Genomic DNA, 18,739 nt, shown 5'->3' on the forward strand with positions numbered 1-18,739 from the left:
AATCTTTTGATTTTCATCTTAATTTCATCATTGACATAAGGATTGTTCAGCAAAAGGTATTTTTTTTTTTTCCCCCCAAGGCAGAGTCTCACTATGTCACCCTTGGTGGAGTGCTGTAGCATCAGAGCTCACAGCATCCTCAAACTCTTGGGCTTAAGCAAGTCTTTTGCCTCAGCCTCCCAAGTACAATGCCTGGCTATTTTTTGTTATAGTTGTCACTGTTGTTTAGCTGACCCAGGCTGGGTTCGAACCTGCCAGCCCCAGGTATGTGGCTGGCGCCCTTAACCACTGAGCTATGGGTGCTGAGCCAAGCAGCAGGATGTTTGATTTCCATGATTTTCTGTAGATTTGAGAGTTACTTTTGAAATTGATTTCTAGTTTTTTTTTTTTTTTTTTGTGGTTTTTTTTTGGCCGGGGCTGGGTTTGAACCCGCCACCTCTGGCATATGGGACCGGCGCCCTACTCCTTGAGCCACAGGCGCCGCCCTGATTTCTAGTTTTATTCCACTGAGATCTGAGAAGATATAAGAGTTGTGAGCTTTACCATTTGGATGTTTTTACATTAGTAGTAGATATTGATTGTTCTGTTCTATGTATAGAGCACTTTTAAGCTTTTTCTTTAGGGTGGGAAATGTGCCTGTTTGCTTGTCTGGGAAAAATTTGACTTCTCTTTCATTTTTGAGACTTAATTTTACAAGATACAAAATTCTTGGCTGGACGTTATTCTGTTTCAGAAGACTAAAAAGGAGACCTCAGTCTTTTCTGGCTTTTCAGGTCTCTGCTGAGAGGTCTGCTGTTAGTCTGATGGGTTTTCCTTTGTAACTTCTTTCCTTCATCTCCTATCTTGTAAATTTTCTCTTCCACTTTGACTTTATTTTTTTCTTTTTGTTTTTATTTATTTATTTATTTATTTATTTATTTTGAGACAGAGCCTTACTTTGTCGCACTGGGTAAAGTGTCATAGCTCACAGCAATTTCAAACTCCTAGGTTCACGCAATCCTCTTGTCTCAGCCTCCCAAGTAGCTGGGACTACAGGCACCTGACCTGGTGCCTGGCCAATTTTTCTATTTTTAGCAGAGATGGGATCTAGCTCTTGCTCAGGCTGGTCTCAATCTCCTGAGCCTAAGCAATCCACCCACCTTAGTTTCCCAAAATACTAGGATTACACGTGTAGGCCACTCTGCCTGGCTCATTTTGACTTTAATTAAGCTGATGACTATTCTCTATCTGCTCTGAATCTTCCTGGAGTTCAATGACCTTTTTTTTTCTGGTCATCTAGACATCTAACAATACCAGGGAAGTTTCCCTCTATTATTCTCTGAAATAGGTTTTTCATGCTTATTGCTTTTTCTTCTTCTCCATCAAGGATACTTAATTCTTATATTAGGTTGTAAGAATTAATCCTATAATTCTTATATTAGGTTGCTTTGTATAATTACATATTTCTCACATTGATTGTTCATTCTACTTTGCTATTTTTCTACATTTTTTATTGACTGTGTTGCTTCAAAATTCTTTTCTTCGAGCTCTGAAATTCTTTCCTCTGTTTGGTCTAGTCTGCTGCCAAAGCGTTTTGCTGTATTTTGAAATTCCCTAAATGAGCTTTCATTTCTTTAAGTTCTGTTATTCCTTTTCTAATATTACTTATCTCTTCAATTTTTTGTTCATGTGCTAAGTTATTTTGTTTGTTTGTTTGTTTGAAAGGGTTTTGTATTATCTCCCAATTTTATTCATCTTGCTTGCCATCCATAATCTGAATTTTGTAATTATTCTTTCAACAATTTCCTTTTGGCTGGAGTCCATTGCTAAATACCTAATGTGATCCTTGGTGGGTTTCAAAGCAGTCTATTTTCTCATGTTGCCAGAGTTTCTATACTGGTTTCCTTTCATTTGGGCCTCTTCTCATTAGCCCCAAACAAATAACAGAATAGCACACTTGTTCTCCCCTGCGAGGACCTCAGTTGCTCAGTGGAGAGAGGCCTTCCTTGGATGACATGCTCTGGAAGCTTTACTAGGCAGGAGAGGGTTGGATGCACCGTGAGCCTTCAATGCTGCTGCTCTTCTGTGTCTCTTATTTCCCTTTGATTGTCACTGGGCGACTGTGGCAGGGCTGGCGTGTGGTGCAAGGTGCACACACAAGGTGGGCATGGCCAGCAAGACAGAGTATGGATGTGAAACAGAGAAATTCTACTGTGCATGGTGCACACACATGCAGGCCTGGACCTTCGAGGTGTGACATGTATGAATGCAGCAAGGCAAGCATAAGGTGTGATGAATGTGCAGGGTACAGGCAAGCAGGGCATAGCGGGCCAACGGGCAAAGTAGGCCTATGGGGCAGAGTGGGCTCACAGAGTGGATGGGTCCCTGCTGTGAATTGGGCCTGTGAGTCACTATGCATGTGTGGGATAGAGTGGGCCTGTGGGTCACAGCTCATGTATGGGGCAGTGTAGGAACCCAGGACAGAGCGGGCTTGCAGGACAAAGTGCCTGTTCAGGATAAAGCAGGTCTGCTGGACACAGCATTCACATGCATGGGCCAGGGGGGTCACAGTGCAGGGTCATAGGTGAGGCAGGGGTTGGGGTAGCAGTCACAGATCTGACCTCTGGGCAGAGGTAATGTTCCCAGGTTGGGATGCCACAGTGGGCACGAGCCACGGTGCCCAGGGCTGGCAAACCTTTCTCAGAGTAACATAGTTGCACAGCGTCTGTTCTGTTCTCTTATCTGTATGATGCTTGCTGCAGAGGGAGGGACCTCTTGCCATTCTAGTCGCAGTATACTCAGGGAAAGTGTGGTGTTGGCGATTCTTTCCTCTGTCTCTTCCCCTAATTAACTCTGGTCCTGCTGAGCAGTTTGTCCCACTTCTCTCTTCTTTACTTCTCTCCTACTCTTCTCCATGAATTCTCACTGGTCTCAGACTCTCCACCCAAACACGGGTATCTTATTCACCACTTTCAATTCCCTGCGTGAGAACAGCGTTTTGCAGACTGCTTCTAGCCCACCATCTTGGCCCTTCCTCGGTGGTGGCTAATTTTATGTGTCAACTCGACAGGGTCACTGGGTGCCCAGTCTGGGTGGGTGTTTGCAGAGGTGGTCAGCATTTGAATTGGTGGACTGAGAAAGCAGTTGGCACCCCCAGCGTTGGTGAACATCATCTAATTTGTTGAGGGCCTGAATAGAACAAGACAAAGGAGGAGGGAGAATTTGCTCTCTGCCTGATGGCTCCTACTGGGGTGTTCGTCTTCTCCTGCCTCAGACCGTAACTTACTATGCCAGCTTGTAGACTGCAGATCACAGGGCTTCTCAGCCTTCATCATCATGTGAGCCCAATACCTTACAATAAACCCCTTTATACATATTGTAAATGTCTCTATTTGACATATAATATTAAAATATATAACAAATCTGTTTCATATATTTGTGTATAGAAATATATATATGTCTTCTACTGGCTTTGTTTCTCTGGAGAACCCTAATGCCAACTCTGACCACGGAAGTAGCATGGTCAAAAGCAGTGTTGTAGAAAAATTCAATTTTCCTAGGGCAAAGGGACTTGAGAAAACAGACCAGAGACTAGAGCAGACTTTAGGTGAAAAGTGAATATTTATTTGGAGTGAACAGAGAATGTGTACTGGCTGTTAGCACTGAGATAGAAAAAGAAGGATAAGAAAGATTAAAAAAGAAAAAGAATTTGGTGGCACTAGACAAGCAATCAAAGAGTTATTGATTATTTGTAGATTTTATTTTTTCATTTATTTGTTTATTTATTTATTTTGAGACAGAGTCTCAAACTGTCACCCTGGGGTAGAGTGCTATGGTGCCACAGCTCACAGCGATCTCAAAGTCTTGGGCTTAAGGGATTTTCTTGCCTCACCCTCCCAAGTAGCTGAGACTACAGGCACCCACCACAACATCCAGCTATTTGTTGTTGTTATAGTTGTCATTGTTGTTTTAGCTGGCCTGGCTGGGTTTGAACCTGCCAGCCTTGGTGTATGTGGCTGGCACCCTACCCACTGAGCTATGGTGCTGCCTTATTCTTAGATTTTAATCTAATAGATTGGAACTAAGATGGTGTTGTTGAAAAAGGATAGTTTGAGAGGAGAAATATGTAGTGGGAAGAGCATACATTGCAATGGTGTTATATTTTAATTTCATGTGAATAAATTATAGGTGTAAGGGGAGGGTATATTGCTCACAAGTTCAGTCTTTTTATTTTCCTTTGTTTTTCATAATTATTGGATTCTTTTCAGGCCTTATTTTTACCTTTTCTTTCTAGGTTTTTGCTCACTCTAACATCGCTCTTTCTGCATACAAACTTCTGCTTATAAAATAAGTGCTATTTGGCAATTTGTCCATATTTCCTTAAATTCTGAAAAAAACTCCAACCTTTATAAAATTTGTCATATTTTGTGACACTCAAGTACTATATTAAAAAATGGTGACTCTACCAAATGATACATTTTGTTACAGTAACTCATTTGTACAGGGTTTGTTGAATGTACCTGTGTTGCAGGCTTTTTGGCTAATACAATTTGTTAAAACCCTTTCAGCAAAGTGCTGTTACAATGACCATCTTCCGGGACCTGGAAATAGCCTTATTATACAGAACTTGATGTTATAGGCTAATGGAATTTATTAGAATGGTATTCTATATGTTTTATCACTTCTGACATCAGCCTGGCGTTTTTAGCCTCCTCACAGCATGCAACTTTGGTAATTATGCTAATGCGAGCTGATTTATGAAGACAACTTCCTAAAGTGCACTTAATTAACTTGGAGATTTTGTAAACAGCTGTACATGTAGGTTCCCCAAATTGTGCAGATATGTCACTCTGACATGTGTACAATGTGACTTCTTAACCTCATCACTTTTTTACTAAAGCTTAAAATAAGAAGAAGTGCCAATCTGGCACCTTTTGAAGCAAGTGCTGGAGGGAGATTGTGAGGAATTTCATTTTAGCCTATAGGAAGATGAGGACAATCTGATTCCCCTGGTTTGAGTCTGTCATGCCAGATGAATTGGGTAAATTGTTGCCTTTGAAGTTGATAAGGACAATATCAAAGTTTGTTTCCTTAGCAAAGGGCATAATTTTTTTCCAGCATGTTGCTGTGATGTGGTTTTGCCAGTCCATTTGCCAGTCCTGCTAACCAATATTGCTCTTCAGGGGACTGTTCTGAACATCAGATTTCTCATACAGAGGGCTCCATGATCTCTGCTTCTCTTTAGTCCTGGCTGCCGGGTTGATTGGATGACATAGTGACTCATCATCCTCATTTGAATGGACATCACCTGATGTTGGACCTATTTTACTAAAATGTCATATCCCCTATATCTTAGGGGTAAGCTTCACAAACCTAGAACATTTAGCCAAGCTTAAAAGTGCTATACAAGAAATTATACACAATAAAAATTTAAAAGAAAAGTACGGTGAGTCACATCAGAGCCAAGATCAAGCTAGTCAAGGAATGAAAATCATCAGGAAAGAATTGAAGGGGGAAAAAATCCTACTACATACAATTAGAAGAAACAGCAATTGCACCAAGTTAATGACAATGGAGAATAGGGAGAGTTTTTTAATAATCTTCTTATTACCACTGCATTAAATCACATTCTCAGATAAGTCCTAGAAACTAAGCTAAGGGATTTGCCTATGGATTATCCAGGGTCCTAGCAAGGTCGTTTCCCCTCATTAATTTAAGCTATAATACTGGGTACAATCTCTTTGGGAACTAGTTAGATTACATCTAAAGATAATCAAACATTTATTGCTTAGCCTTCTCTTTAACTTCAATAGTCAGAATCTCTTCTCCAGCCTCAGCAGAAGGGGCCATGCTAATGATGAGCGACTGACGTGTGGTTCCTCTGGGTAAAACTGACCTTCTCATCCACAGGGGCTTTTCCTGCATTGGAATAGAACTTGATGTGCATTTGGAGCTGTCTGCTGGTTCCTCTGCTGACTCTCTTCTTTTACCCTTTCCTTCTTTAGTGTTTTCCCTTTTATCCTGGAAGATGCAGTGACAAAGAATTGGTATTGAAATAACATTGAAAGACACTGGAGTCTTTTGATTAGTATGCAGTGGCTGAGATCACCACCAAGACAAAGGCTGTCCAATTTAAGTGGATGTGGGAATCACACCTGCCTTGCTTCTGACTATCATTTGACAAAGTTGTCTGGTGTGCTGGAGTATTCAGCTGTTACACTGAGTTGCAGTGTTAATCCAAATTGCATTTTTTTGTCCTGGGCAAGGAATTCTCTTCCTACTGGTCCTCATGCCCTCTGAATGATTAGATTTAGTGCTTAGGACTCTGATTTTGCTTTTAAATACCTATTCATTTTATGGGGGTAATGTTTCAAATATTTAAATAAAAATGTATTAACCAAATACTGTATAAAAGTACTATAGAAAGTATGGTTTTCCTTCTCCATAAATTCAAAAGAGAACCTCAAGGAGAAACTCATCTTTTTCTTAGTGCAATTTGCTCCATTTGTCCCACAGGTGTTTGAACTATCATTTTGAACTTACTGTGTTTACTATTATCTCTAGAAATTTCACAAGGCACTGTGGCACTTGACTGTAGTCCCAGCTACTTGGGAAGCTAAAGGGGGAAGATTGTTTGAGCCCAGGAGCTCGAGGCTACCCTTGGCAACATAGCAAGACCTCACCTCAAAAATAAATAAATAAATAAATAAATAATAAATAAAATGGACATAAAAAATTTCATAGTAAAAAATGCCCTATGCTCTTTATTGGTAATGCTTGGGATCAGTTTTACAGAGACTTGCCTGAGATACTGATGTGCACAGAGAAAGTTGAGGCTCTAACTTAACATATTTACTTATGTATCTCTTTACCTCCATATATTTTTTATGCAAATTACTATTCCTATGCTGATATAAAAGGCATTTGGTTTATACTGTATTCCTGATTTTCACTACAGGGTTTGTTTGTATGGAAAAGAAAGAAGAGGAAAGTTTTAGTCTCTCAAATGTGACTGACTTTGTAGTGTTTGCCTTTACTCATTTCCTGAAAGGTCCACAGCTACCTGTTTTTTATAGTTTTAGAGATAGCATAATGACTAGATTCCGATAACCTGAAGGCTGTTCTGTTTCCTAGTATAGATTTCCTAGTATAGATTATGAGGATCTAAGAAATCTGGAAACTATAGGAAAAGGAAAAAGCAATAACTTACCCTTTTCTTTCTTTCCTTCCTTTCTCTCCCTCCCTCCCTCCCTCCCTTCCTTCCTTCCTTCATTCTCTCTTTCTTTCTTTCTTTCTTTCCCTCGCTCCCTCCCTCCCTTCTTTCTTTTTTTTTCAGACTCACACTGTCACTGGACCTCAGCCTAACTCACAATAACCTCAAACTCCTGGGCTCAAGCAATCCTCTTGCCTCAGCTCCTGAGTAGCTGGGACTGCAGGTGCCCAATACCATGCCTGCCTAATTTCTCTACTTTTAGAGATGGGGAATGAGGGGTCTTGCTCTTGCTCAGGCTGGTCTTAAACTCCTGACCTCAAGTGATCCTCCTTCCTCAGCCTCATAGAGTACTAGGATTACAGCTGTGAGCCACCACACTCAGCCCATTTGAGTTTCTTTACATTGCTGGAAATTAGAAGGTGGCTCAATGTAGGCCTATAAATCTGAACACAGTTCAGATTTTGTTCTGAAATTTTTGTTCTGTAACAGTTTTTATTCTGTAATTCACTGTGATCTTATCTAAACTCTTTGGTCTGGCTTGGCACCTGTAGCTCAGTAGTTAGGGTGCCGGCCACATACACCATGGCAGGAGGGTTCAAACCCAGCCCAGGCCTGCTAAACAACAATGACAACTGCAAAAAAAATAGCCGGGCATTGTGGCGGGTGCCTGCAGACTCAGCTACTTGGGAGGCTGAGGCAAGAGAATCGCGTAAGCCCAAGGTCACATAAGAAGGGCTTAGATGAAGTTTAAAAGATTATTTGTGGTTTTAAACATTTGCTATATATATTGATTGAATATTTGTGAAAATGTTGTTTACTGGCTTGTTGGTAATGAGTTATGTATGTTTTGTGTATATGTATGTCTGTACATACAGTTTTCTCATTACCCATGGCAGTTTTGTTCTGTAACAGTGGCATAAACACTAAATTAGTGCATACTGAACCATTGCTCCTAGGGGAAATACAGGGCAAGGCTCCTATCAGCATGAGGCTGCAACATTTTTGTTAACCGGTCAATAACTAACTTTGTTTCATTGACCAAAGACACTTAAATAAGGTGTATTCTGTTTACATGCCCGAATAAACCTAATCTAACACATATTTTCTCCATAAGTCACATCATGGCACTTTTGAAGTACTAGACAGCACTTCAGTATTGCATGTTGGGCCATTTTACATAGCAAAATCACCAAAAAAAGTCACAAAATTTAAAATCCATGGCACCCCACAGACTACAAAAGAATCACTTGTGCATAGTATGAGAGCTGAAACGAGAAAGAGGAGTGTCACCTTGTTCAGCCTCGGCTGGGACTATATGCATCAGCAGCTTAAATGTTTCATGGCTCTTTATACTCACTGGCCCAGGGGTGACCACAAAAGCATCATGAGTATGGATTTTGAGGTCATAAATAAATTACAGTCAGTAGGTTGATCCCCAAATACCAAATCTATGAGTGATGAGGGTTGACCGTTTTTATAAATACATATATGTAAAAGCCATTTATAATAAACATGCATGTGAGAATTAAATGTGATGCCACATGGGATTCAGTTTAAATAATAATAAGTGCTATGCATAATGCAGTAATTATCAGCATTAGATTAGTCCAAAATTTCCCAGTGTCTGAAACAGAATTAGAGCAGGAGCTTGTGTGCATACACTTAGTCCGGGGATCTCGCCATTGCAACTCTGCATTCACGCTGCCTCATTACCTGAGCTGTCTGTTCTCTCTTGAAATTGAGTAGTTTTTCAAGACTTGCTTTTCCTGGACCTCCCAGCAGAATTTTAAACAATTTAGGTGTCTCTTCTTTTGGTGGGATGAGAAAGGCATGTTCTTTCCTTGGAGGGGTCGCTGTTGCGCCTTTATCCTTCTGGCTTAAAAGTACTCTGGACAGGAGAGAAAAGCTGTTTTAGGTAGCTCTGTGAGAATTCTGGCAAAATCTCCTAACCTGTGAAGTCAGGTGCCCGCATTAACACCTACTTATTAAGTCCAAATCATGAAGAAAGGTGATCACAATCATAATAAAATTCCCCTTATGCTAGATATTACAAAGTAGAATCAACTCTATCCATCTATAATTGAGTTTTAAAGGTTGTACCTGGCTTTCTTCATGAGGAGCTTTCCAGAGTCTGGATAGTGCCTTATAATATTTTGGAGAGTTTTTTTTTCGAGAGTTAAAAGATTGGCAAACCCATGAGCCACCACATTGACAGTTCGGCGGTTTCCTCCGTCTGCTGCCAGAAGGCTGTAAGAGAAGAAAGTGAGTCTTCGCTATCAGTTTTACTTTTTCTCTACCAAAATCTTAAAAAAAAAAAAAAAAAGCAAAGATTGTTCCCTGGAGGGCAGAGCTCAGGTGATTGTGCAGAGTTAAGATGTGATGGCAATAGAAATGGCCACAGTTTTCAACATGTTTTATGTCTAACTCCCGCCTCACATCAAGGAATGTGGCTGTCAGTCCTCTGTCAGATTCTTCATCCCTGATTCCAGAAGTGCAGAATCCTTTCGGACTGGGGGCCTTGGTTTGCTCCTTGTTTTACCCGCCCTATTCTCCTGGACTTCCCCAGAAAGCTGACCTCTTTGAGCTTACCCTCTGACTTCCATTTGGGTTCAGTCATTAGGAAATTCTTTTTTTTTTAATTAATTTATTTTTTAATTAAATCATAGCTGTGCACATTAGTATGATCATGGGGCACCATTAGGAAATTCTAAAGGAAATCAGAAAGCAGAAAAAGAGAGAGCGGTGTCAGAGCATTTATTTCCCCTCTTCTTTCCTGGCCTGGCTGTAGGTGAGCAGTGACTGCAGTTCTCTACCAAAATCTACAGCTCCTGGCACTGTGGGATCTTCTACAAATGTAACTCCTACAGAACCTTTCTAGGTTCTGGTAACCTCTCCTTGTCCCCTGCTGGCCTTGCTGTGGCAACAACTCTTTTGCTGTTGCTAGATTTGGGATGCATTGCTATGCCTGGTTGGATCCTCTTAGACTTCTCCTCACTTCTGTCAGTACTTGATTCATTAGTTTTCTCAATGGCCTTGCTTCAGTGTTTCTGCTTCCTGCCTGGGCTCTGACTGATGTAGCTTTCAACATCAAATGTGGGGGCCAGCTCTTAATCATGCCTGGGTTACCTCAGGAGAATACAATTTCTTCATTTAAACTCCAAAATCATCTTATTTCTCAATATCATAAACCACTCTATGGTATAGTCCTACCTGGATGGTCAGGGAATTCTGGGCTCCAAGTCTCTGAGAGTATTATAGAAGAACATTTTGCATTTGAAAAATAAGCAACAAACAGTGGAGGAATAAACAAATGCAGAAAGGAATAAGATAAGTGAACAAAATTGTATCATTTGCCTATGACCTGAGGAAAGAAGTGCTGGTCTGTAAAAACAGGACAAGGAAAAACACATTTCAAATGTTTGTAAATGTTATCACAGGCTCTGTATTGAGAGGAGAGCACAGTAGATTGAACCCTTGAAGTCAATGGAGAAAGAAGGATCACATTAATTAACACCATCTCTAGAGGCAGAAAAGACAGAGAAAACACTTTGACCTTTGGAAACAATGAAGTATGAGGAGCTTCATGGGCCTCATCAGTAGCTGAATATGACCGAAGAGAGAATCACTGAGCCTGAGGTAAGACACTGAAAAATTTTCAGACTGAAATGTAGAGGAATAAACAAAATCGAACATAGAAAGACTATGAACTCAACTATGTTCAGTGTTGTAATGTACATATGATTGGAACACCAGAAGGAGAAAGAGAGAACAGAAGATGTGCTTGAAGTAAGAATGGCTGACGACTTTCCAAGGTTAATGTTAGACAACAAACCACAGATCCAGGAAGAGTAGAGAACAGCCAGCAGAATAAATACCCCCAAACCCCGATCTTGGGTATATGATAAGCAACCTGCAGGAAACCAAAATCTTGAAAGAATCTAAAGTAGGGAGGGGAACAAACCCCAAGCTATAGAGAAACAAGGGTAAGAATTGTAGCAGATTTCTCACTGGAAACTGTGCAAGCAAGAGGGTAGAATGAAATATTTAAAGTGTTGCAAGAAAAACTACCAACCTGGTACTCTATATTCAGGGAAATGCTCCTTCAAAAGTAAAAGAGAAACAAAGACTTTCTCAGAAAAACAAATTGAGGCAATCCTTTGCCAGCATATCTGCCCTGCAAAAAATGTTAAAAGTTCTATAAGGAGTAGGAAAATTATGTAGACCCAAAACTCAGGTCTATACAAAGACAGGAAGAACATTAAAAAAAGAAGTAAATGAAGATAAAGTAAAATATTTTAAATTTTTTTTTTTTTTTTTTGTAGAGACAGAGTCTCACTGTACCGCCCTCGGGTAGAGTGCCGTGGCGTCACACGGCTCACAGCAACCTCTTAACTCTTGGGCTTACGCGATTCTCTTGCCTCAGCCTCCCGAGCAGCTGGGACTACAGGCGCCCGCCACAACGCCCGGCTATTTTTTGGTTGCAGTTTGGCCGGGGCTGGGTTTGAACCCGCCACCCTTGGCATATGGGGCTGGCGCCCTACTCACTGAGCCACAGGCGCCGCCCTAAAATATTTTAAATTTTTAAATTCTTAATTGATCTAAAGTAATAGTTATTGGGTAATAGCCTATGGGTTAGTGAAATGATTGACAGCAATGTTGTATGAGCCAGGAGGGAAGAATTAGAAATATTCTTAGGTACCTGTACTACATGTAGTACAGTGTTACATGAAGGTAGGTTCAGATCAGTTTAAAATGCATAGTGAAAACTTTAGAGCAGTCATTTGCTATGCTGTGCTAAGCAAGATGAGAAAATAGAATCATGTAAACTGCTCACTTAAAGCTAGAAAAGGAAAAAGAAAGGTTTGAACTAAGACCACCCTATCACATCAAACTTGGCCACTGATCTGTACGTAATATTAAAGACAGCACAAGTACTCTCTAGGCCACATAACAACGGAATTCTACTTCTAAGATAGAAAGTATGTATTTGGAATCCTTAAATGTTGACCATGTTCATGTCTAATTTTTTGCTTGATAATTTCATATTTCAGTTTTTTCCTAAGGTTGTGTCTTAAAACAAGCTCCACCTTTCCTTGAGGAAAAAAGAGAACTGCTAGTCATGGTGGCTCACACCTGATCTTAGTACTTTGGAAGGCCAAAGCAGATTTCTTAGGCCAGGAGTTCAAGGTCAGAGAAGACAAGAGAAATGAATTTTACCTCATCATCTCTCTATGTATCATTCTGTCTACCTATTTAGGTATCTATCTGTATTCCTGTAGTCATGGACATAGGGTAACTGCATGTTAAGCTGGGCTGGCTGGCAGTGGGGAGGTTAATTTGAACCTGCGGGTGTCTGTGAATGTATGTCAGACTATGAGAACAGAACGGAAATAACATATTTAAATGTCAGGTTATTTTGAGATTGCTCAAGTTTTAATTAAACTTGCCTACAGGTTACATGTTTGGAGTGCTTGATGAGTTTTTGAACGGAAGAAATAGTCTGTCTGCCAGATGGATTTTGCCCAAACTCTCTCAGCAACGTTTAAAATAGCATCCTTTTTTCCCTCTTGTCCACAAAGTGCTTCTCCAGCATTCCACCAGTGGAAAGTTTCACTCACTAAATAGCTTAGTAAGACTCCTAAATATTCCCAGCTCTACATAGAATTTCTGAAAGAGCCTTTGCAAGAAAAATGAATAGATGAGGTTAATATTAAGCATCCCCAGGAAAAAAATAGAGCAAAGAAGCAAGGGCCCAGGAAACAAAGGAATTGGTTCTAATGCTAGACCCATTTCTATTTGCTGCGACATTAGACACATACTCAAGGACTTTTTTTTGCTGGGACGGGCGGGGTGGGGGGGGCCTGGGACTGGGTTCGAACCCGCCACCTCTGGTATATGGGGCTGGCGCCCTACTCCTTGAGCCACAGGTGTCACCCTCAAGGACTTTTTTGATTTCCACTCCAATAATGCAAGTGTTTATTAAGTCTCTACCATGTATTCAGCTTAGTGAAGTGAATTAGGGAAAAAGGAGAATTATTAAAGCATAGTTTGGTTTTATAAAAAGAACCCAGATTTGTGGAACCAGATAACTTTACCATTTATTAAGTATATCTCCCAGCCCATGACTAATCTATTCTGTAGGAAATAAGGTCATATTTGGTACCTACCTTAGACATCTAAGGCTATTGGTGGGCTCCTGATATTCAATTATTAAGAAAGTGCTATTAGGTAAAATTTATGGCTGGGCAGTTTTAAACCCCGATTTGTGGCATGTAACTGAATAATAAGCTTCTTGCTTGGTCCTAGTGTGCCAAAGTTGAGCAAGTGAACAAAACAGTTGTGAGAATGTCACAGAGAGATGGTATATTCAGAGACCATGTGGAGAACCTATATGTGTACAATTTGGTAAATGTCAGGAACAAATAGCAACATGGAGATTTTATGTATACATAAACACATGCATATTCACATACCTACATAAGTAACATATGTAGTATTTATATATAGGAGTGTGTGCATATATATATTTTTAAAGACAGAGATAGAATTTTGAGACAGTCAGTCCCTAGTCAATCATTCATTCTGAGTTTTGTCCAGGCCTGCCACATGTGGCATTACAGATTGTGTGTTGCAAACACAGACTACAATATGGTCGGAGCTCCTGCAGTTTAGCTGCGCACAGCCTGCACTGCCCTTTTAGCAGAACTGCAGTATCTAGAAAGCACTCACATGGAAAAGAAGAGTACCAAAAAGCATGAATTGAATGTAGCAGCAAAAGAAAAACAAGAATGGAGACATAAGCTGGGCGTGGTGGCTCACGCCTGTAATTCTAGCACTTTGGGAGACTGAGGTAGGTGGATTGCTTCAGCTCAGGAGTTCCAAACCAACCTGAGCAAGAGCTAGACCCTCTCTAGTAAAAATAGAAAAACTAGGCGGGCATCATGGCAGGTTCCTATAGTCCCAGCTACTTGGGAGGCTAAGGCATGAGGATCCCTTGAACTCAAGAGTTTGAAGTTGCTATGAGCTATGACGCCATCGCAGTCTCCCCAGGGTGACAGAGTGGGACTCTGTGTCCAAAAACCAAAGCCAAAAAACAAACAAACAAACAAAAAAAAAAAAATGGAGACTTAACATGAGATTCATAAAACATGCTAACTTTGTCGGAGGAGGGCTCCAAATTCGGCTTTAAGACTTTTTTTTTTTTATTGTTGGGGATTCATTGAGGCTTTAAGACTTTTATATCATAAAAATGAATCAACTCTTGGTTTTAAGACAAACAGATATATCTTCTGCAGGGCTTAGTAAAGAGGCCACTCTGTAAAGTGTTGGGAAACGTCATATTCTCGCAATAGACACAACAATAAGTTTGCTAAGGTCATTTGTAACAAAGTCCCTAATAAGGGCTGTGAGTCGCTTTCACATAAGTATAGTTCAACAAGAGTAATTCCCTCTGGATGGAGGAAGGTAGGTCAGTACAATGCTTTCCAGATATCTAGTTCTCTCTTTGTTGCTCTGATGTGATCCATAGTATCTTTCAGAATAGTGAGACAAATAATCCTTTTGAAACCTTGTCTTTCTCAACTGGGCTTTAAGAAGTAGTTTTTTTGATGAGTTTGAGATTGTATAGCTGATGTGTTTTGAAGGTCAGTTATTAAGGGGAAGAAGATAAAAAATTCATTGTACAAATTAAAAAGAAAAGCAAAAAATAAATTAGAGATAAATTAGGGGTGTGTAGAAATAGTGTATTCCATAATGGGCTATATCCTGGAGTTATAGAGATGATTAACGTTTTTCCTCAAGCAGTTCGTAATCTAAGAGTGGGGTAAATGTGCATACAGATAGACTGAGAAATATTAATAATATTATTAGTAATAGTAACATTAGTAGAAAGTATTGAGTGCTTACTCTGAGCTATTTTCCTAAGTTTTTTTTTTTTCATGCATAAATACAAACAATGCTCTTCAATCTTAGGAAATAGTTATGTGTGATTGTTACTCCATTTTGACTTATGAAAAATTAGTCTCAGCTGAGTAACTCGCCCATAGTCACATAGCTTATAAGTTGTGACATGGAGATGCAAACCTACTCAGGCAGCCTCTTTAGCAGATAAACACAATTTAGAATGCTTAATGCTTTGATAATTGTAAGAAATGAGAATATTTCCTAACATAAAGAAGGTTCCATTCTAAACTCATTTTCTCATGTAAAATGATTTCTAGAATAGAAATACAACTAGCTCTAAATGCTGTCAATGGAAAGAGCATTGCTTCCAATGCTGAGAAAGAGATTAAAAATTCAAATATTTTTTCTCTTTAAGCAAATTTCTGGTTGGGTTGAATTTGGGGAACATGAGGTTGGATCACATGTGTACATTTTTTTCTGAGTTATTCTTTTTTGTCAATGTTATTGGAAAACACTTTGTTCCTTGACAGTTTTACAAGTCAACTAAAAATAAATTCTCACAAAAATTTTGTGGTTGAGCAAATTCTAGTGTCACCTCTGCCTGGGCTTCTTGCTCTTTGCAGATGCTTTAATATTCATAAAACCATTAAATGGCAAACACGTGTTAGCCTAGATTTTTTTTCTAAGATATTTTGAGGAATTCCTGCACACATTGATTTTTAATGAAGTTAGAGAGTTACGATATCATAGATATAAAACATCTTAACTCCCTTTTCTTCCCAAAGGTTGTGATTTCAGAGTTGAATTGGCCTTAGAGAAGGGGATGGACACTGAAGAATCTGGGTAAAAATTCTAGGGAAGGAAAGGGAAAAAAAGAATAATATGGAATCTTTATGCTCCATTTATCTCCCTTCAAGTGCCAGGAGAATATTCAATGATGATACTTTGACTGGAAAATACTACATCAAACAAATTAATATGCAAGCCTAAGTGTCATATGTTTCCACAAAATTTATAGTTCTAAAAGTGTTTTCTTAAAAAAAAATTCCCTTACTAAATGACCATATCAATTTAGTGAGGTAGGTTCATTATCTATACTTACAGATATGGAAACGGAGGTCCAGAATCAATCAAATGAATTGTCCAAGAACAAATACTTAAGAATTTCATCACTGAAAATGAAAATCCAAAATGAGAGCTCATTTCAATTCAAGGTGTTTTTTTCTTTCTTTCTTTTTTTTTGTAGAGACAGAGTCTTACTTTATGGCCCTCGGCAGAGTGCCGTGGCCTCACGCAGCTCACAGCAACCTCCAACTCCTGGGCTTAAGCGATTCTCCTGCCTCAGCCTCCTGAGCAGCTGGGACCACAGGCGCCCGCCACAACGCCCGGCTATTTTTTGGTTGCAGTTTGGCCGGGGCCGGGTTTGAACCCGCCACCCTCGGCATGTGGGGCCGGCGCCCTACCGACTGAGCCACAGGCGCCGCCCTGTTTTTTTCTTATATACTAACTGTTGTGATACTATTGTTGAAATCATTGCTATTGGTGAAATCAGCGGACATTAGAAAAAATCAGGGAGAAAGCCAACCAGGCTGATGTGATAAACCATGTCAAGGTCTGACTCTCAGAATCTTTGCTTCCTCACTGCTGTTCCAAATAGTGGTAAAGAGCCTTTGTTTAGCACTGGATAAAGTTGCTTTAGGAGAAGTCCTGAGACTATCTGAATAAATGTTTAAACAATGATATTGATCATGTATTTGTTCAGAGAAATATTGTACATGCTTTTTGCTCTAATCAAAAAAGATGATACACAAAGAGACTATATTCAAAAGTATGTAAGGAAAATGTAAATATATATTCTTATTTTTTATTATTAAATAATAGATTGTACATTAATGCAGTCATGGGGTATAATGTGCTGGTTTTATATACAATTTGAAATATTTTCATCTAACTAGTTAACATAGCCTTCACGGTATTTTCTTAGTTATTGTGTTAAGACATTTATACTCTACACTTAGTAAATTTCACATGTACCCTTGTAAGATGCACCGTAGGTGTGGTCCCACCAATTAACCTCCCTCCGCCCATCCTCTCCCCTTCCTTACCCTTCCTTTCCCCTTTCCCCATATTCTTAGATTATAACTTTCATATGAAAGCCATAAATTAGTTTCATAGTATGACTGAGTACATTGGATACTTTTTCTTCCATTCTTGAGATACCTTGCTAAGAAGAATATGTTCCAGTTACATCCATGTAAACATGAAAAGGTAAAATCTCCATCTTTCTTTAAGGCTAGATAATATTCCATGGTGTATATATACCACAATTTATTAATCCATTCATGGGTCGATAGGCACTTGGGTTTCTTCCATGACTTAGCAATTATGAATTGGGCTGCAATAAACATTCTGGTACAAATATCTTCTTATAAAGTGATTTTTGGTCTTCCTCTTTTGGTATATAGATATATACCTAGTAGAGGAATTCTAGGATGGAATGGTAGGTCTATTTTTAGATCCCTAAGTGTTCTCCAAACATCTTTCCAAAAGGAACGTATTAGTTTGCATTCCCACCAGCAGTGTAGAAGTGTTCCCTTTTCTCCACATCCATGCCAACATCTCTGGTCTTGGGATTTTGTGACATGGGCTAATCTTACTAGAGTTAGATAATATCTCAAAGTAGTTTTGATTTGTATTTTTTTGATGATTAAAGATGATGAGCATGTTTTCATATGTCTGTAGGCCGTGTGCCTGTCTTCTTCAGAGTAGTTTCTCTTCAAATCCCTTGCCCAGCCTGAGATAGGATCACTTGTTCTTTTCTTGCTAATACATTTGAGTTCTCTGTGGATTCTGGTATTAAATCTTTGTTGGAGACATAACCTGCAAATATCTTTTCTCATTCTGGGGACTGTCTGCTTGCTTTACTTACTGTGTTCTTGGCTGTGCAGAAGCTTTTTAGTTTGATCAGGTCCCAGTAATGTATTTTTGGTGTTGCTTCAATTGCCTGGGGGTCCTCTTCATAAAATATTCACCCAGGCTGATTTCTTGAAGTGCTTTCCCTGCAGTTTCTTCTAGTATTTTATAGTTTCATGTCTTAAGTTTAAATCTTTAATCCAGTGAGAGTCTATCTTAGTTAATGGTGAAAGGTGTGGGTCCAGTTTCAGTCTTCTACAGGTTGCCAGCCAGTTCACCCAGCACCATTTGTTAAATAGAGAATTTTTTCCCCATTTAATGTTTTTAATTGGCTTGTCAAAGATCAAATAATGGTAAGTAGCTGGGTGCATCTCTTGGTTCTCTATTCTGTACCAGACATCTACTTCTCTATTTTTGTGCCAATACCATGCTGTTTTGATCACTATCGATTTATAGTACAGTCTCAGGTCTGGTAGCATGATTCCTCCTGCTTTGTTTTTATTTCTGAGTAATGTCTTGGCTATTTGAGTTTTTTTCTGATGCCATATAAAATGAAGTATTATTTTTTTGAGATCTTTATAGTATGACAGTGGAGCTTTAATAGGGATTGCATTAAAATTGTATATTGCTTTGGGTAGTATGGACATTTTAACAATGTTCATTCTTCCCAGCCATAAGCATGGTATGTTTTTCCATTTGTTAACAGCTTCAGCTATTTCTTTTCTTAGAGTT

At 39.4% G+C, this 18,739-nt stretch overlaps 1 protein-coding gene across 1 annotated transcript in view; it reads right to left on the reverse strand.

The window, feature by feature from the left end:
- Window positions 1–5,760: 5,760 nt before the first annotated feature.
- CNGB3 (cyclic nucleotide gated channel subunit beta 3) overlaps window positions 5,761–18,739 on the reverse strand; it is a 196,797-nt gene continuing 183,818 nt past the window's right edge. Inside the window, exons 16-18 of the mRNA XM_053558667.1 lie at window positions 9,293–9,439; window positions 8,906–9,080; window positions 5,761–6,000 (exon numbers count right to left, since the gene is read on the reverse strand). Coding sequence (XP_053414642.1) covers window positions 5,761–6,000; window positions 8,906–9,080; window positions 9,293–9,439 — 562 coding nt within the window. The remainder of the gene's footprint in view (window positions 6,001–8,905; window positions 9,081–9,292; window positions 9,440–18,739) is intronic.

The sequence above is a fragment of the Nycticebus coucang genome, chromosome 13 (assembly GCF_027406575.1).
Source record: "Nycticebus coucang isolate mNycCou1 chromosome 13, mNycCou1.pri, whole genome shotgun sequence".
NCBI lineage: Eukaryota > Metazoa > Chordata > Mammalia > Primates > Lorisidae > Nycticebus > Nycticebus coucang.